This window comes from Lathamus discolor, chromosome 1 (genome assembly GCF_037157495.1).
Source record: "Lathamus discolor isolate bLatDis1 chromosome 1, bLatDis1.hap1, whole genome shotgun sequence".
NCBI lineage: Eukaryota > Metazoa > Chordata > Aves > Psittaciformes > Psittacidae > Lathamus > Lathamus discolor.
The window spans coordinates 112,356,241-112,375,703 of NC_088884.1; the positions used below are offsets into that span (position 1 = coordinate 112,356,241).

Here is a 19,463-nt window from a genome sequence, read left to right on the forward strand (position 1 = left end):
CAACGGTGCCGCTGCTCGCAGGGAGCGGGGTACCGCTGCGGGACCAGCCCTGGCAGAGCTGCACGGCGAGCGACCCCGTCCCTGGCACCGCTCCCCAGGGAGGGCCTCTGCCCCTCTGCATCGCCATCGCTGCGGCCGGACGGTAAGGCGGCGGGCTGCGCAGGGAGGCGCGAAGGAGGGTTATCAGGTGTATCACTTACCTCGTCGTGGGCGGTGGTGTGTGGTTTGGGTTTCTCTTGTTCGGTCTTTTTTATTATCATTGTGAATGTTAGTTGCTCTGACAGGATTTGTGGTGTTTTACTTGTATCCTTGTCTGTACCGTGTGTGTACACAGCAGAAGAATGTGCGGGTTGTTCAGCCTGGTGAAGACTCCGGGGAGACGTTATTGTGGCCTTTCAGTGCTTAAAAGGAGCCTATAAAAGAGCTGGGGAGAGACTTTTTAGCCTCTTGTGATGAGGTGTAATGGTTCTAAACTAAAAGAGGGAAGACTGAGGGTGGATGTGAGGAAGAAACTCTTTACGACTGTGATAAAACACTGGCACAGGTTGCCCAGAGAGGTGGTGGATGCACCATCCCTGGAGACATTCAAGGCCAGGCTGGATGTGGGTCCGGGCAACCTGATCTAGCTCACTGCAGGGGGGGTTGGACTGGATGACCTTTGAAGGTCCCTTCCAACCCTGTTACATGATTCTATGACAGGTCACCAGAGCAATAGAGCTAATAATACAGCCATCCGCACGCGGCCCCTAACAGCTATTTCTTCAGCTCTCCCTCTCTTTCCTCCTCCCTACCCATTAAAAACAATAAAATGAAAAGCTCTAACATAAACCTTTCTGGTTTCAAAATAAGGAAAGTATATTTTACAGGGAGGTACTAAAATAAGCCTCTTATTGGCTGGTTTCCATGGTACAGACCTTAATCTTGGGGTATGAATTCTGCTCTATGATTTCTCAATCACTGATTTTTGTCTGTATAGGGGTGAAAGTTTGAAAAACAAAACAAACCCATAAAAAACACAAAACAAACCACAACCAAATACCATGAACACCAAACCCCACGACTACTAGCTACTCACTGTGGTCTCATTAATCCAACTGGCTGTTACTTGAAAGTAGCAGTATCAAGAACCTAAGAGGGTAAAGATGTGGTGCAAAACAGTCAAGGACAGCAGGTACACTGTCGGACTCCTCATTCACACCTTGAAACGATTCCTGCTAAGTGGAACATCCAATATCCTTGCTTACTCAAGTGGAACATCCAGTATCCTTGCTTAGTCAAATACGCTACTCTGAACTATGCATTTCGGACCTGAAGCTGTTGAGGTGGACTAGGGTTTCTCAGAAGTATTAATGTTTTTTCTGTCAACAACTATGTGATCTCAAGAACCGGGATGTTGCCCATACACAGCTGGATGGAGAGCACTATCCTTCTGTCCCTTACCCACACACTCTTCAGAATGACAAAATTAAGTACATATACCCCGAGGAAATGGTAGGTGGAAAGAAGGAGGTAGGCACTGGTATGTTGCTCATACGTTCTATTTCAGTTAGTATACTGGTATTCATGGATTCCCAGCCCCAATAGAAGTATTAGCAATCCCTATGGGGGGGGGTGTGTGTGTGTGTGTGATATCACTTCATTAAAAAAGCTTCAAGACCACAACTGTTTGGTTCCACAACAAGTAATTAAAAATATAAAAAAGTACTGGAGTCGGAACAAATGAACATTTTACATTTACAAAGGAAAGAAAACCAAACTATTACCTTAGAAGACATGGAAAGTGTTTGCCTATGGCTCTGTACTCTTCCTCTGTGCCTTGGCCATGTCTCAAGACAATTTAATATCAGAACAGCTCAAACAGAACCACCCCAGTGTTACAATAGCCTCTGTCTTTGCTCATGGCACCAATTGTTCTCAAATATGAAGCATGTCATTATAAACTGAAGGCTTGATAATTGTGAGAATTGGCTCTCTGGCTTGTTCCCAGCAATCTAGCAAGGAAGGAATTTCTTGACTCAGAAGTTCTGCTTAACTTGAGCAATGTTTCTATGGCCAGAGCAATGTAAAAGACTTCCAAAAAATACCATTAGCACTGAAATGTAGTTAGAGAATATATGCACACCTTTACTGTCTGTGACTTTTGCTTACCTGCACCTGTGAAACTACAGTAAACATTCATACAAAACCAATTCCAACACACAGAATAGTGCACCACCATATCTCTTGTTGGCATCTATGGGACAAGAAATAGATCGGTTAGACTGAGTAAGTACAATGACAATTACCCACAAACAACTCGGACCTTATCTCTTACTGTTAGACGTATCTCCATGGGACATAAGCAGTAAGAAAGAGCCATGTTTTATTAGCTTCATCTGATTATAGAGTGCAAGTTGTGCATAGTTCTGATCTTCATTCAAAGAGGCATCTTCTCCTTAGATATGCAGTCAGCATGTTTGTGAATAATCGCATCTAACAGAAGCATGTTCTTGAAAATTCCCCTGAAAATCAAGCTGGATCTGGCCAGGTTTAAGTTACAGAAAAAGTGTCCCCTTGTGTGTGTGCTTTAGAAACTACAGTTGTTCTTAGCTTTATGAAATAGTTACTTACACTGCCGTGCACACAGAGACTCTGACACTTTCAGAACTAATGGTCTTGGTATGTGGCGTTGACAGCAAATAACCTTTATGTTGCACTGATAGGAGGTACAAATATATACATGTATATATGTGTGTGTATGTATATATATACATAACAGCCATTCTTTAAAGGAGGAAATAACAGGTTAGCACAGATCACTGTGATTCTACAACTCAGACTTCTTAATTCAATTTTTTTAGTGCTTGACTTTGTATCCTTAATACTGTTCTGTTAGTTCCTGTCTTGCTTTTACATGCAGCATACACAGGCATGCAAAAACCATTAAATTCCAAATGCCTGATCTATGGGGAAGGAGGCAAAATCACTGAGAAGCCTTCAATCTGGAAAATAGCATTATGTGCTTCTCTCTAACTTTTCTATCTTTATTGCTTTCCTTAGGTTTGCAACAATGGTAAAGGAGGATGCTGTAAAAGATAATGAAGATTTTGAGCCATCAATATGTGAGAGAAATGGCATGATTCCCTTGCATGAGCAAAGTGAGGTAATTAATTTAGGGTCTCAAAGTACAATTTCAGTCAGAGGGTACCTTCCTTTTCCTTTTTCTTTCTACACCCATTAAAATCCCTACATTGGAAGGGAACACAGAGAGAAACCTCAGTAGGAATTTGTTACAATTAACAAATGTTCAGGTTTTTTAAGTCTGTGGTATGTTCGATTGCTGGAAATCAGTGGTTGCAATTTCAGCTTTAAGTGGAAAATGCATCAGCTTATATTTTACAATCAGCTATTTAAGAGAATTTTGTGGCCTTAAAATTGCTTCTTTTGCTTTCAAATTGTGCCTATCAGTCCACTTGCTTAAAGTTGTTTCTGCATGTCTTCCTTACCTAAGAAAAATAAACACCTCCCCCAGTTTTTAACTTCTGTATGCATAATTCCAGTGTTCTTGGAAACTTCTAACTTTAAAAAAGATTTGCTGTAAATGCAAGTAAGAATAAAGTTCTTAAGTTAAAAGGCACTTTAGAGTAAACATACAGTATTGACTGTAAAGATAAGTACTGTATGGTGTGTCTTCATACACACTGGTAGCTGGTGATCACAGGGTAGATAAACAAGTAAATGCTGAAAGCTCACAAGATTTGTGTTCCAACTGTGACTCTGAGTAAGGGAGATATATATATCTAGAGACAGAGAAACAAGACAGAAAAAAAAAATTGGAAATGGGGAACTGTTACTGGAGGAGGGCCAAACCACAGTATAGGCAAGAACTCCATGTCCATGCTATGACAGTGAGATGACATGAAGGTGAATAATCATAGGAGAAGGCAGATGATGAACTTGTCAAAATAAGGACCCTAAAATGAAGTGAGACACATATCCAAAAATGGTCAAAAAGCACTTTGGCTATAAAGAGGGATAAGTAGATGAATCAGTATCAGAGAACAGCTTCAAGGAAACATTCTTCCTAGGGTAGTATTTCTCCATCTCTACCTTGACTTACCAGCTTGACACTTCCAGCAATGGATCATGTAAGTAAAGCTTGCACTGAACAGCTTTTCTTTCATCTCTAATCGTAAGTAGTTTTGTTATTTTGGTTCAAGGCTTTGCAACAGAAATTATTTAGGAGTTATATTAAAGACACTGTCTCACTGGAATGATGCTTATCATTAGCTATATTGTGAAATCTAGACTGGAAGTGGAACCTTATCAAATTGTTTAAAATATTAACAAATATTTAGCTTGTATACAAGACAACCTGAACCTGGCCTGTTAATATCATTTCTTCATCAAATATGAACAGCTCTTATTTGTACTGGGACAGGAGTCCTGTCAGTTGCAGATAAAAAGGCAAATGGCCCAGAGTCTTTCACATGCAGCTCTTTTTGCCATGCAAAAAACAAACACATCACCAAAAATCAAGAAAATACTACAAAGTTGGACCATTCTTATGGCAATAGTTAAAAGTCTGTGGTATATTGGATTGCTGGAAATTAGTGGCTGCAATTTCAGCTTGAAGTGGAACTAATTAACTAATGTAGTAATCTGTAGACAGTGTGGAATTCATGCATCATAGCTGATTTCACGTCTTGTTCACTGCTTCAGGTATATACAGTGCTGTTTCTGAGGGAGTGTCATTCTTTTTCTTCAGGAGGGACCAGCAGTAGATGCCAAAGGTACTGGTGGGAATATACAAACAGAAGAAACTGCTCTCCTGAATCACTCTGCTCAGCAACCTCTGGAACCAAAGTCAGGGTCTTCGATACCTGCAAGAACATGGAGCCAAATACTTACATGTCCTCCTCAAGGTTTACTGTCCCGAACAGTGACAAATGGTATGTACCAGAGTCTAGTTAAAACAAAAAAATGACAAATGAAATACTCATTTCTCTGGATGTGATAATATTTGTCCATTGTCCTTGAAAATAATAAAGGGAAATAGCTATGTTTTACATATTGTACTTTTGTTTCAATGTTTTAGCAGGAAAAAAAAAAAAACAAATCAGGTGAAACAAAGGTTTGAATGTATATCTTTTGTTCCTCCATCCTCTCTTGTGTGCTTAGCATGGCAGGTGTGTTTTTGCATTGCAAATTGTTTTAATCAGAAGAAAGACCTCCTGATTCTCATCTTGATAGTTTGTTTTGGTGTGGGAGCATTAGGATGATTATAAACACAGTAAGATTTTTTGTCACACTAGATGGCTTTTTGTTGAGTTAAGGCAACAAATATGAGTCTTGGCAGAGATAACTTCTTTTGTTCCTTAATACTGTAGGTGTGTAAAGCCAAGAATCCTCCTAACTACATGGCAAACTGACCCATTCTGTTTAAGATGTGCCCTACACTGAAGGCTCACAGAAGAGAATGCCTGGATAACCAGTTATTTAAGACTTTTCCTAACAAAAGACACTGCCTTCTTACTGCAGTTTTGAAGTAGCCAAAGACATGCAAAGGGAAGATAAGTTAAAGTCTTTGCTTTAAGTTCAGGACCTGTTAAGTGCTTTCCACAGTGGCCTCAATGCTGACTCAGTACTTTCTGGTCCCTAATGATGTTCTTGGTACCATTTTTTAAAGTATCTTAACATCTATAAAATCAGAACATCAGTTTAGGGAGCATCAAAGATGAATTAATCATATTGTTATGATTAAGCTAATTTTTAAAGTAAGTGATTTTATTTTGGAAGTCAGGGTACTGTTTTCATTAGTAGAAAAACAAAAATGGTGTAATGGCAAACAAAGTCATCCCTGAGAAATGACTAAATATGAATATTTACTGTTTTGTTCCAGTTGCAGTCGTGGTCCTGATTTGGGCTGTGGTTTGGTCCATCACTGGGGCTGAGTGTCTCCCAGGTGGCAATCTGTTTGGAATTCTGTTTCTTTATTTTTTTGCTGTCATCGGAGGGAAAATTTTTGGATTCATCAAAATACGAACTCTACCCCCTCTCCCTGCTCTTCTGGGTAAGATATCCTTCCTTCATTTCTTCCTACCTATTTGAGTGGTTTAAACTGTCAGATAGCATCTGCATGCTAGGTATGTTTGGATTGGGAATAAACAAACTGTGTCACACTCAAAATCTGTAGCTTTTCCAAGTGACTTTTATCTGGTCTTCTCTGAGAAGGTGCAAAATTCCCCATTCTGTCTCAGGTGAAATTGCCTGTATGTTACTAAGGCTCTCTTTTTAAATCTTTGGGGAACAGAGAACTGTATACATACAGATTCTAAGATTATTTTCCTTCAGTCCCCTCTGTCACAGTTCCTTAAAAGTTGGGTTTAATGTTACCAAAAAGGATTCTTAATTTAGACCTGCTATTATGGTAGAATAATTAATTCATAAGGAAATTATTGCTGAGCAGTTTCATATGTATCTTGCGCAATGAAAGTGTTTTCCAAAGAAAACACTACAAGAATTCCCTACTACTGGTAGTCCAGAGCAATTCCTTTCTCCATCCTTTTTCTCAAGATAACTGAAACCTGAGAAAATAAAACTGACCACAAGGAGTAATTCTTTTGAAGAGAGTTATTTTGAATCAACCATAACATTTTTTTCATATACACATCTTATTTTACGTAAAAATGCAAAATAGACAATGACTTTAATTCTGGCATCATCAGAACCTTTTCAGACTCCCTTCCTAAAGGAGGTTTTGGTTAGATCAGTACAACATTGTGAAGTGCTGCGATGTCAATGAAGCTGAAAAATGAAGCTTCAGGTTCTTCTCACCAGTTGTATACCCCCCCCCTTACTGTGCTTAGTGCATAAATGAGTAAAGCTGTTGACAGACAGTAAAATTTCATGGCAGAGTAGGCTACAAATACCTGCCTGCAGTGCACAGGTGAGATTTTATAACCTGCGTAGCTGGTGTTGTGCTTCACACAGTAGCACTGCTTACAGAAGGGCGCGACAGAATCATATACAGCTCTGTCCAGGCAGCATGTGTGTTCTTGCACTGCTTAATTTCATGAGTAAGAATAAATTCAAATGAGAGGGAGGGAAGTTTTGCATGTTGCATATCTGCCTGCAATGACATGAATACAGAACATAACACACAGGGATTCTGCCCTTTCTTGGTAAATAAAGAGAAAAAAAGGTAAAACAAAAAAAAAAATTCTGACCATGTGGATTCTGCTTTTTTCTTTTTTAAATTAAATCTGCATCTAAAAAATTATGAGTTGAGCATGAAACTGCTTGTCAAACAGGTAATCCTGAGCAACAGAAACTTAAACACATGACAGCAGACGTCTGTTGAGTTGCTTAGGACAGAGTTCATCATTCAGATCCCCAGTCTTTGAGGAAAAATGGAGAAATCTGTAAGTCAGAGGAAAAGATGGACAATGGCTTTGAATACTCTTTTTCACACTGGTAGTACAGTTCTTGTACTCTTACGTGCCTTTAATCCGTTTCTGCTAGGTGCAGTTGAGTGTAATGTGGATGGCTGAGCACTTAAGCACATTATAGTGAGCCTCTGTCTCAGGAAGAAATGGAGTGAAATTGCTACTGAAACAGTCACCTAGTATATTTTAGGCACACATTGCAGAGAGGTTTCTGTAGCAGGCAACATGGAGCAGAACAGTGAAGATAGATACCCATTGAGGTGGTGTTTTTTGATTTGTTGGTTAGATTTCTAGATCAGGGTAGCTCCAGTGATTTGGACCTCCTGCAAACATTGCAAAGAACATGTGATCATTATGCTAGCCTGATATAACTGTCATGAGGCACATTGCTTATGCCATCTTTTTTCCTGGGAGGTGGTGGAAAGAACAATGTCCAAAAATTTAGTATGTTCCGGGACAAACCAAGTCCACAGCCAAGGCTCACACCAAGCTGGGACCAACCTGAGCAGTGTTTACTTTTCGTCTTTTTTGTTTCCTGTTTCTTTATATGGCTAATATAAATTTATGACACAAAAATGTATGTTTGAATCATCAGGACCTACAAGAATCTCTGCAGATCTACATTTCAAGTCAAACTTCCCTGTACTTTTCCGTATCCTTCCAGAACCACAGTTCCTGTAGCTTTGTAGGAAGTCTCTGATGAGGTAGCTTTGCTAATATTTGCAAAAGGTTGGATCTTGCAAGTAGCTGAAGTAGAAGATAAGACTAAGTTCCTGATTTTTTCTCCCTCTTTGCATAAAAGTTATATTGCCAGAGACTTTTAAAATGTCTAAGTTAGCTGGTTTAGATTGTATTTCCCAATGAACTCAGCATTACAGTTCCTCTGATACCTGCATTTCTTACACCTAAGAGGATTTTTAATGACTTCCAACTTCTGAGGTAAATACACAGTATTAGACAATCTTCCTCTTTTCATGTTAAAACAAGCTAAGAAGAAAAATATCTTTAAGGATGCAGAGGGGTCTTTGCTCATGGCAAGAATGACCTGTACCGGGTGAACAAAGCTGAATTCTGTAGACTCGCACTAAAGCTATGTGTCAGCATCCTGTGGATTTATTAATTGGTGATCTGGTGTGTTCTTAGGCCACTTTCATTGCTTTAAACATGTCTCTCTCTTTCCATGCTTTAGTCACCATTGTTAAAACATGGTTAATAATTCAGAACATTGTTTCTTCATCTCTCATAAATACATAATATGGTGTCTATTTTTAGAATGCTATGCAAGCTTTTCTTGTGCAATAAAAACAAATAATTTGACAGGCACTTACTTGCTTTCATTTAAGGGATGCTACTTTCTGGCTTCCTGATCCGAAATATATGGTTCATTAGTGACATCGTCCAGATAAATCTGCGCTGGTCGGCAGCACTGAGGAATATTGCTCTTTCAATTATCTTGACCCGAGCAGGACTTGGCCTAGATCCAAAGGTATGGCAACAGCTGTAAATGTATGGCAACAGCTGTTTGTGTGAAGCAATGTATACAACAACCCTCAAAAAAAAAATAGTTAATAATTGGTTCTGTTAAAAATATTGAACTGTGAAGCCTTAAAGGATCTGCAAATTAGATCACAGAATCATAGCATGGTTTGGGTTGGGTTTTGGGTTTAAAGCTCATTCAATTCCAATCCCCTGCCAGGGGCAGAGACACCTTCCACTGGACCATGTGGCTCAAAGCCCCATCCAACCTGGCCTGGGACACTGCCAGGGATGGGGGAACCCCAACTTCTCTAGGCAACCTGTTACAGTGTCTCACTACCCTCACAGTAAATAACAGAAGGCATAGTTTTTATTGTATAGCTATATGTGTGTTAATATTGGCAGTTGGGTTTGTGAAGCAGGCAAGCAATCAAAAAACTACCTGAAGAAAACTGATTTTATGACCATTTTCCCCTTGCCTTAAACAAATTTCCTGAATTTTTGTGACCAGACCATCTCGAGGACATGTACCCCCGGGTTTGTCAGGAAGAGTTTATGCTCCCTGCCAAACTCCCTGTCAGTTTATACTGACAAACTAACACAAGTAATGGAAAGGATCCCCAATCCTTGGAAAAGAATGTTGCTTTTGTTTTGTTGTTGACGCAAATCAAAAAAACCCAGCCAACTAAAACATCCAAACTTGTGTGTCTTTTTTTACTTCTTTATTTCTTTGGGTTTTTTTTTTTTTTTTTTTTTTTTTTGAATCATTGCCATTTTAATGCAAATACGTTACTGGCAAACCTGAGTCCTGCTGCACTACAGAAACAATGCTTCACATCACAATTAGTTTTTTCTGTTCACAATGAAGTCCATAATGCTCCTGTGAACAAAAAAAATAGTCTTTCGCTGCACACCATTAAACTTGACATCCCATAAATTAATGAAGGTGAGTTTTGCTTAATCAAAATCAGCTGGCTGAAATAAAGCTGTACCATATTGGTCCCTAACCTTTTAAGGGGCCACTTGAAGTTTATAGAAAACTTAGGTCAAGTACAGCTAGTTCAGAACAACTAAAATGATTTTACTTCACCAAGGAAGACTTGGGAGTTGCCAATGCTTCAGATATTTAGGAAAATAGGGTGTGGTCATTCTGGAAAAATACCTGGTTTCCTAGATTACGATTGTCTCTTTTCCTAAGACATTGAAGCTTGTATGAGCATCCTGTTACACACAGCTTGGATGCCCAGTTCTGGGAGATGGCTTTTCTTTATATTCCATGACAACTTTTTCTTTTTTTGCCAAGGGAGCTTTGTCTTTTGACTCATTTTTCTCCCATGTGGCAATCGAAGCTCTGGAGCAATGCTTTGATGCAGTTACAATTGCTCCTGGTGTAATTGAAGCTGTGAAGACAAAGATGTAGGTTGCTCTGGTAATTCTCAGCCCTAATTATGCTGGTAAAAAGTGTAACTCACTGCATTTCCCCCTGTCATCCCCACATGTCAAAATTAGGGACCTGTCCTAGCAGAGTCATGTTTGTGACTAACTTTTAAAGGCAGCTGTTACATGTAAATACTCTGGTTTAGAGAAAATTTTTAATAGAAGTTGCTGAGCCAAATGGAACTTTATATGCCCTGAATATCAAATGAGGGACAGCTGGAAGAAACACTTGGCTCCTTGTGCCAAGTGTATGTGGTTCTACAACTTTTCATGATTTACTGATGTGGGAAAACTATTTTTTTGGGGGGATGCTTGTGCAACTTGTGGGATTATAGCAAATTCTGCTGTGGATGGAGCAAATGGCCTCAAGTAACTGGGTAAGTCAGCTGTGTTGAGGGTGCACTTTTCAAATGGATCCCTGTCCAGCCTCTCACATTTAGCTTGCTCTGCACAAGAAGCCAAACAGAATTTTCTGCCCCTCCTTCCTGTGACATGCAGGAACCTTGATGGCCCTAGATTCAGTGGGTTTCACTGCCACACTTGGAATTTTATATCCAAATCCAGTGGCACTTGAGCCTGTCTCAGGCTTAGGCCATGTAAAGCTGTCACATCCTGTACTGCAGCTCAGAGAGGATTCTTTTCATAAACCATATCAGATTGTACATTTATTTCCTCTCTATAAAGACAAGGAAGGGTACTGAGACTAATGTCTGAATGTGTTTGTATATTGCAGGCTCTTAAGAAGCTCAAAGCAGTCTGTTTACGGCTTTCCTTTGGACCATGCATCTCAGAAACATGCACAGCTGCTGTTTTTGCCTACTTGCTCATGCATTTACCATGGCAGTGGGGATTTGTTTTAGGGTAATGTACTCTCTTTTCTCCTGTATGACAAATGTGTCTGTTTTCATGCTACAGTTAAATGATCCAAGTGCAGTTAGTTCTCTGCACCAAAAGGAGACCTCAGTTTAATGCCAGTTAGTTAGGAAGCTGTGCTTAGCCCCTGTGGTTGTTTGCTTCCCATTCATGTCTGGCTCTGTGGCTAATTTAAAGGTCACATTTCCAGGCTGTGGACGAGTCTTGCATCATTAATCTTCTGTGTTTGTGATCTGAGCACTTGAAGAAGGCTGGTGTGACCATTGAGTCTTCAACCACAACACAGAGGGCTTCTAGGAACAGAAAATGATACCACAATTTGGAGAATTTGCATGCTGGAGTTCAAAATTTCCTTGTAGAGAAATGCACGTAGGACAGTCTTCCTGTCACAAGTCAAGAATAAGGATATGGCATGTTATATTCTGGAGTAATATCCTTAAAGAGGAAACCTTTTCCATCTATTTCTATCTAAACTGGTAGAATAGGTCCAGATGCAGATACTGGAACAAGATGGATGAATTCCTCCTATGCCACACACTGATTTTTATGAGAAGGAACTGGGCTACTGAGTCATAAGCATGTCTAGACTAGGTTCCTAAATGGGACAATTAAGGCATATATCAGGGAGCATAATTGGCCTGCAGTGTAGGCTCAAGTCTTAGAGCCCTTTATTTTTAATACTATTGAGTTGGGCAGGAAGAAAGAGATGATTGCAAATGTGTGTAGAAATACCCCTGCTTGTAATTAGCAGGGAAAGGTAAGGAAAATACCTTATGTAAAGATTTATTTATGCTTTAAAAGAATTGGGGTCAGAACATTCTGAGGTTTTTCAGTTCAGTACTTTAAGAGAGGCTGAACCTATGTATTTTCAGTTTTGTTCTAGGTGCAGTCTCCCCTGCTGTGGTGGTTCCCTCAATGCTGATTTTACAAGCTGGGGGATATGGGGTGGAGAAAGGTGTCCCAACTTTGCTAATGGCAGCTGGCAGCATTGATGACATTCTGGCTATCACAGGCTTCAACACTTGCCTTGGAATAGCTTTCTCTTCTGGTATGCTGGTTAATCTGTGTGTGGTGAAATCCAGAACAAACAGTGATGTTTTGAAGAACATGTGCTCTAACTGACTGGTTTGTATGTTAATGACATATCCTTATAAACTTCATGTATGGACTTGAATATTGAGAGGGAAGTTACTCATGATCGAAAGTCCTGATGTAACATTGTCTGCTCTGAGTTGTGGGTCACAACAATTTTCAGAGAACATTTTTCCCTCTCTGCTCCCTTAGATGCCAAGCCTTGTCCTGCATTCCCAACATAATGCTTTCAAATATCCCTGGGTTTGGCAGTGTTCTTAGAGTGGCTTTTTCTCTAGCTTCTTTCTTGGCATGAACTTCCAGAGAGAGAAAGATGCACTATCCAGTTCTTTCAGGGCTGTATGTTCCATCCTGAATTTCTTTGCCCCAAGTAATTTAAAGCAGACACTGCGCTGGAATCACCCTCGTAGGTGTACAGTGTGTTTTGTGCATGAAAAGTCTATGTATAGCTTACTGAAACCATTTTTCTTTCGCCAAATAGGTTCTACTCTGTACAATGTTCTCCGTGGGGTACTGGAGGTTGCTGTTGGCATAGCAGCTGGGGGGATTCTGGGAATGTTTGTTCGATACTTCCCAAGCCACGATCAGGTAAAAAACCAGTAAAAAACTCTTAATGAAATAGAGACTCTTCGATAAGGGTTAATGTTCTTAACTTAGTAATTTCCAAGCTTCACATGAAGCTGGTTTTGGGGAAAGCTGTGTACAGCACTAACAGCTTTCAGGTTGCAAAGCTTATCTATCAAGTGAGGATGTGTGTTACAGGTGATTGTTTACTGCACCAGTAACAATGTATGATCTCATAGTCCTTCCCAATGGAGAATTTGGAACTGAGCTCGCCACCCTGCTCTCATTGAAGGTGGTGGAATTGTCCACACATAAAGGAGAAAGGGTCTGATACCCATTTCAGACAGTAAAATAATCATCAATTAGATTGATGTGTGACACATTTACTTTAGTAAGTGTAGGCATCTTTCCAGTAGGCCTAAGATTAAAAATTAGTAAAGCGGACAGATTGTAGGCGTTAAGTGATGGGGCACACAAGTAGTGCTAATTACAATGTGTTACTTTCAATGAAAATTAAGCCTGTCTAAAATGATAGATGAATTTACTATCAAGGGGCAATTAAGCAAATAGAAAATTGTGGAAGAAAGTAGATATGTTCTGGACTACCTAATCTCGATTTGCAAAGCATCTGTTGCCCTCAGTGGGACGAGATTTTCTTCTTATCAAATACCATAAGAAGATACAGGAACTAAACAGATAAATAGAAATGGGCAACAATGGAAGAGATGTGTCTCCTGCAAGACTGTATCAAACCCATCTAGTGTCAAGGATTTCACCTCTCCTTGGATAAATCGTTCTAGTACTTGAACACACAGGTAGAAAACCCTGTTATCACAGAGTTGAAGCAGGGCATTAGAATAGAGAATCATATTCCTTGTGATACAAAAAGCCTACTGGCAGTGAGACTTTGGATGGGCAGAGGATAGAAAATATTACATTTAAAATTTTAAATTTCTTAGGAATTAATGTCAAAAAAAACCCTCCTCTCAATCCAGCAGTTCACATCTTACTTGAAAACTTTGATTCTTTCACAGTGGTTAATGGCAATTTCTATTTTCAAATTGTTCCCTTCAAAATCATCATCAGACACCTTTTTCCTCTATTTCTAAAAGAAATTTACTTTTTTTGTTTGTCTCTTTCCTTGGCTGCAGGTGTCTTTGGCATGGAAGAGATCATATTTTGTACTTGGGCTGTCCATGTTTGCTGTTTTTGGCAGCATCTACTTTGGCTTCCCTGGATCAGGAGGGCTCTGCACATTAGTCTTAGCTTTTGTTGGAGGTGTTGGATGGTCTGAGGAAAAGGTAAATGTTTACATAAAGAAGCATACCATAGCAAAGCCCTTTTGTGTGAACAGCCTGACAGGAGTTTCTGTCAGGCCTGAATTTCTGTCAGGGGTGATAATGATGCATTTATGAAGCTTTAGGAGGGGTATGGATTAAACAAAAAAGCATTCTACATTTATTTTGGAAGTCTTTAATATTTAGCATGACAGAAAGTTACGTGAATATATACAGTACAGAGCCTAATATACTGACAGAGAAATGCTCACAGACTTGTCTTAGACATCTTAAGCCATTTAAAGGAGATTTAGTTGTCAAGGCACTTGACTAGGAATCCAAAGCTTTATGTCCCAGCTCTGAGAGTCTGTAACCTTACACAGTCACTTTATGGTAAGATTTACAAACAGGCCTCCAAAATACAGTTGTGTGCATGGCCTGAATACCCTGAGGTTTTGTTACGCATAGTTTTGGGGTGGTGAAATGGAAAACAGTAATTAAGCATCTTCTCTTTCCCAAATTTCAGCCAGTGTATTCCAGATAAAAGAGAGCAGGGTACCCACAATTAAGGGTGATATAAGGCCATATAAAAAAAACATACAAAAGACTGCTTTTTAGTTACTTTTTCTTAGCTACTAAGCCTGCTTCCTTTTACCTTTGCTGCCACACTGCATTTCTTTACCTCTCACTGTATGTCTCACTGCCTCTTTTGCTTGATACCATCTACACATAATGTCTTGAGGGCATCTTTCTCTCTACAGCTGTAGCCTTGAGACATGCAGTAGGAGAAGGGGAGAAGAAGAGAAAGGGGATCAGATATAGCAGAGCCCATGTTCTTATCCCCATCTAGACCCTGAGTTCAGCAAGATCTCAAGGTTTGTTAAAACAATGAAAAAGAAACCATGGTTTCTATCTGGAAGTATTACCTTGTTGTCCAAGTTTAAAAGAATTAAAACTCATCTTGGGACTTAACTACTCAAGGAGATTAGAACTGATAAAGCTCACTATTGGAAAGCTTTTAAACCATTTCAGAAAGAAGGACCTTCTGCAGTCTATAAATGCTTAGTTTAAATTATTTTGATCAGTGAATGAAGCTTTCTGGCCATAAGGATGCTCTTTTCAAATGCCTTAGCTCTTTTCTATCAGGTACAGTCAGAGATTCCAAGGTTTTCCTGCTGAGCTTCTTATCGCCTCCTACTTTATCCTACATCCTCCTCCTTCCATCATCCGTGGTGGAAGTCACTTGGCAAATACTGTCCATGGAGAACAAGGAACATAGTACCTATTGGTGGAACAGTTAAGTGGACAGTAAAAAGACTGAAAGGATGCCAATATCTGTAAAGAGTTTTTGGGTTTGTTTTTCTATTTAAAAAAAAGGGTGAGATGACAAGGTGAAATGAGGCAAATGAAGAAAACTGATTAGCAGTCTGTACATTTCCACCCTGTTCTCTCTAAGGTTACAGAAGTTTCTGTGTTAACAGTTTTCTACCACTCTGTTGACTGAAGAACAGGAAGATTCCTGTTTATCCTGGCAGCAGTTTTAGGAAAATTGTTAGATGTAAAATTCAAATGCAAGGAGAAAAGACAGCATTGCCCTTACACAGTACATCACACTGGAAAGTTCAACTTTTTACTGGTATGGGATTTCAGACTTGCTCAGTCTAATTTTGCTCCTGCTCACATGGAAACAGGCCTCTGAGTGCAGCACAAGCAGACTTAGGCCTTGACTGAAATTTATAGGGTCTGACTGTGCTCAGATACAAATGGAAGAACACATTTAAGCATGCAGTTCCCAAAGGCTCAGAAACTTCATAGCAAAGCTGTTCAAATTACAGTGTCTCCCTAAATACTGAAACCATCTGTGCTTTTATTTTCCTCCTCTTGTCTGTAAACTGCTCTGTCACTCTTCAAATATCAGTGACTTTTATTTCTCTCCTTGAGATAATAAGCATTTATTTACTGGCAGAACTACACACTCTGACCTTCAAAAAGTACGCAACAGATTTTGAATCTTTTAGTATTAGCTCAAACAAGCAGCAATTCTGGACAATCTTTATGATACATTTTCACTTTGATTAATTAAATCTTGTGTCTACGTGGCTGTATTTTTGTGAATTTATGTATTATTTTTGTTTTCATTCCAGAAAGAAGTAGAAAAAATTGTTGCCGTTGCATGGAATATCTTTCAACCTTTTCTTTTTGGTTTAATTGGTGCAGAAGTATCTGTTACGTCTCTTAGGCCTGAAACTGTTGGTAAGATCATCCAATAATTATCCAGCTTTTATTACTGCCTTCCAAAGAATATGTATAAGGAAATCTAAAGCCAAGCAGATCATGGCTGACCCAAAAAAACCCCAAACAACCAAAAATGAAAGTCAACCCCACTTTAAAGCTATGGTTTTAGGAGCCTTATTCCTCTCAGACACCTATGCACAAAAGTCCTGAGAAGTGTTTGTCTTTGTTGCAGGACTCTGTGTTGCTACATTGGGCATTGCCCTCGTTGTGCGAATCATAGCAACATTCCTGATGGTGTGTTTTGCTGGGTTTAATTTCAAGGAGAAAATATTTATCTCATTGGCATGGATTCCCAAGGCCACTGTCCAGGTAAGTAGTTCAACATCACTTTCATTCCAGGCTAAATCTGTTGTCCTTAGCAAAGCTCCTCATAACTAGCACAGTAGTAAATAGGGAGAGGATCAGGCTCAGTAATAGCAGAGTGCAGATATGGACAGTTCATATTCTAAACCACTGTAAGTCTGCTTGAAAAGTGCATGGACAGCCTTCTATGTGAGGGTTTTTTGCTTGCATACTGGGTTGTACTCTTAATAAATGACAGCAAATTGTACATATAGGAGATTTAACTATTTCCCAGCTATTGCACATTACTGTGCCTTTACATACAGGTTCTAAGAACGTTCAAAACAAAAGTGTTTGCCTCTTATACATGAAATGTCTGCAGGAACAGTCACATCAAGAGGCTTAGAATGGGTTTTCAGTTTGTGGTAAGGGGTAGTCTGACAGCCATATGGCTAGAGAAGCCTCAGGCTGGCTGCATTCTTTCTTTATTTCAATGATTGTTAAGTTATTTAGGCGTCACCTAAATAGCATGATTAACTGCAGACAAAAGTTAGTTAATATTCCAAGCAGGCAAGGATTATTGCAAGATTTGCAAACTATACTTTCAGAAGCTGCTGCTAGTTGACTGTTGTCAGGATGCATTCTGTGGTATTTTAACAGCTGCAACGCAGAGTACACTGGCCCATTTCGTTAATCACAAAGCCTCCAGACATGTAGGTAAGAGGACAGCTAAACAATGTTCTTCATGGGAGGGAACCATCCAGATAAACTCATTAGCTTAGAAAATTCAAAGTGTATCCAAGCAAAAATTGTTCTCATAGGTATAACATTTACTTTTTTATTTACTGTCTAGAAATTAATCGATTCAATGTACTACAAATGTCAAATTTATGCTAAATATTGACAGATGATTAGTCTCCATTTTTACCTCTTTCAGTGCTAAAGGCTACTTGCTCCATTTCACCAATGTTTTCTTTCTTGCAGGCTGCAATAGGCTCTCTTGCCTTGGATACAGCAAGAAGTCATCAGGATGAGCAACTGGAAAAGTATGGAATGGATGTACTGACAGTAGCTTTCTTGGCTATCTTAATCACTGCTCCAATTGGAGCTCTGGTTATTGGTTTGGCAGGGCCCAGACTATTGCAGAAGGCTCAGATAAATAGCAAGGAGGATGAGGAAGGTGCTGAGGCTGGAGAAGAAGCAGAGGCCTGTGAGCCTTCGTAAGATGGACATCTACAGGAATATGGCCCTTCAGCCCTTACGCTTCTGTTGAGTAAACACAGGGTGTCTGTAACCTTTCTGGAGGAAACCAAACCAAGTATCAGTTATGTCTGCTATTTTGAAAGCAGCCCTGGCAGAGTTTTATGAAATATTTTTATGTGTTGATGGTGCCTTAAGAGATAAAATAGCTGAACATACAGTGAATGGGCTGGCCAGGCAGTGAGTCACTGAGAAGTTAGCAGTCAACAGTTACTCGAAATATGTGGGTGTGAGGCCAGGGAGAGGATCAGAATTGTTCAGGCATGGAGTTGGAGTTATGAGGTGGAATATAAACAGGAGAAATTGGAGATTAATGTGAATAACTTCTTGATGGTTGAAACTGGGCCGTGAGATACCAAGTTCAACTGCTCAAAGAATGCAACTCTGAAAGAGAGACTGCTGGCATACAGTGAATGAATCCTGCCATGGGCTGGTGATGCCCTCTCCTTCCTCATTCAGGCTCCAAAACTTGCCTTCTTCTATTGCTGTTCTTCTTCAGCTCATGTACTCCTTTGTGCCTTCAAAGGACTGTCAGCTCTGGTCATAGCAAGAAACAGCAAATGGTACTTATGTGCTGGAAGAGACAGTTGGGTCCCTCATGGACTGTTGTAATGAAGGTGGTCCTGGTGCTAGTAGAAAAGAGGACTGAGCTTGAAAATGGCATGAGGGTTGTGGGGAGGCTGTAAGGACTAGGGGAGGGTTGTATGGGATTGAGATGGCTGCTTCTTCACCCACGTTCCTCAGTCTTCATACAACGTGATGTCAAGGGAGGGAAAGCCAGCTCTTTGGCAACTGAGAATGGCTATGTTCTGGTACTGGCCACTGTAGGCCAGAGGGAAGAGTTCTTCACTGATGGGGTTAGCTGACAGGGCAAGGCCAAGGTGGCAATGATTTGTCACTTTCTTCCTCAGTTCCTTTTGAGGAACTCAGTGATAGCAGCAGACCTCAAATCAAGATTCCTAGGTCAGCTGGGATCTCCTATTGCTTTGTCCTAAATGAATACTCATCTGGCTGAGAAAATGCCATGATCCAGCCCCTCTCACATCTGCTTTTGGATAATTACAGCAAAGAAATCCAGGTATTTGCTAGAAATATAGCCAGTGGTGCTCACATTTCCAAGAGGCAGTTTGCTGGACTGATTGTGGAGAGTGGAGGCCTCTAAGACTTCCCAGGGTATTTTTTACCTCTGACTGATGCAGAAAACTGATACACTTTAAATGAATGGCCTTAAAAATGCAGTGTTGAGAGGAATGGTTCAAAGTGAAAGGAGCTTCATTCTCACCTACCTTCAGAAAGGCTGCTGTGTGAAGGCAGGTGTCATGGGGAAGCTGCATTAACACCACAGTGCTAGCACCCTCAGCACATACCCCCAGATCCTATGGGTCTCTCAGAAAAACAAGTTTCTGTGAGGCTGTGGATCATAGTAATGACTGACAATCGTGTTAAGTATCTTGCCAAAACATTTCACCAGGGGGAGCAA

The 19,463-nt window shown here is 40.0% G+C and overlaps 1 protein-coding gene across 1 annotated transcript in view; it reads left to right on the forward strand.

The window, feature by feature from the left end:
* The window catches only part of SLC9B2 (solute carrier family 9 member B2), a 25,867-nt gene continuing 6,404 nt past the window's right edge, over nucleotides 1-19,463 (forward strand). The window contains exons 1-11 of the mRNA XM_065691032.1: nucleotides 1-142; nucleotides 3,040-3,142; nucleotides 4,748-4,931; nucleotides 5,882-6,052; nucleotides 8,771-8,913; nucleotides 11,074-11,201; nucleotides 12,086-12,261; nucleotides 12,787-12,893; nucleotides 14,021-14,170; nucleotides 16,291-16,399; nucleotides 16,614-16,750. Coding sequence (XP_065547104.1) covers nucleotides 3,050-3,142; nucleotides 4,748-4,931; nucleotides 5,882-6,052; nucleotides 8,771-8,913; nucleotides 11,074-11,201; nucleotides 12,086-12,261; nucleotides 12,787-12,893; nucleotides 14,021-14,170; nucleotides 16,291-16,399; nucleotides 16,614-16,750 — 1,398 coding nt within the window. The 5' untranslated portion in view covers nucleotides 1-142; nucleotides 3,040-3,049. The remainder of the gene's footprint in view (nucleotides 143-3,039; nucleotides 3,143-4,747; nucleotides 4,932-5,881; nucleotides 6,053-8,770; nucleotides 8,914-11,073; nucleotides 11,202-12,085; nucleotides 12,262-12,786; nucleotides 12,894-14,020; nucleotides 14,171-16,290; nucleotides 16,400-16,613; nucleotides 16,751-19,463) is intronic.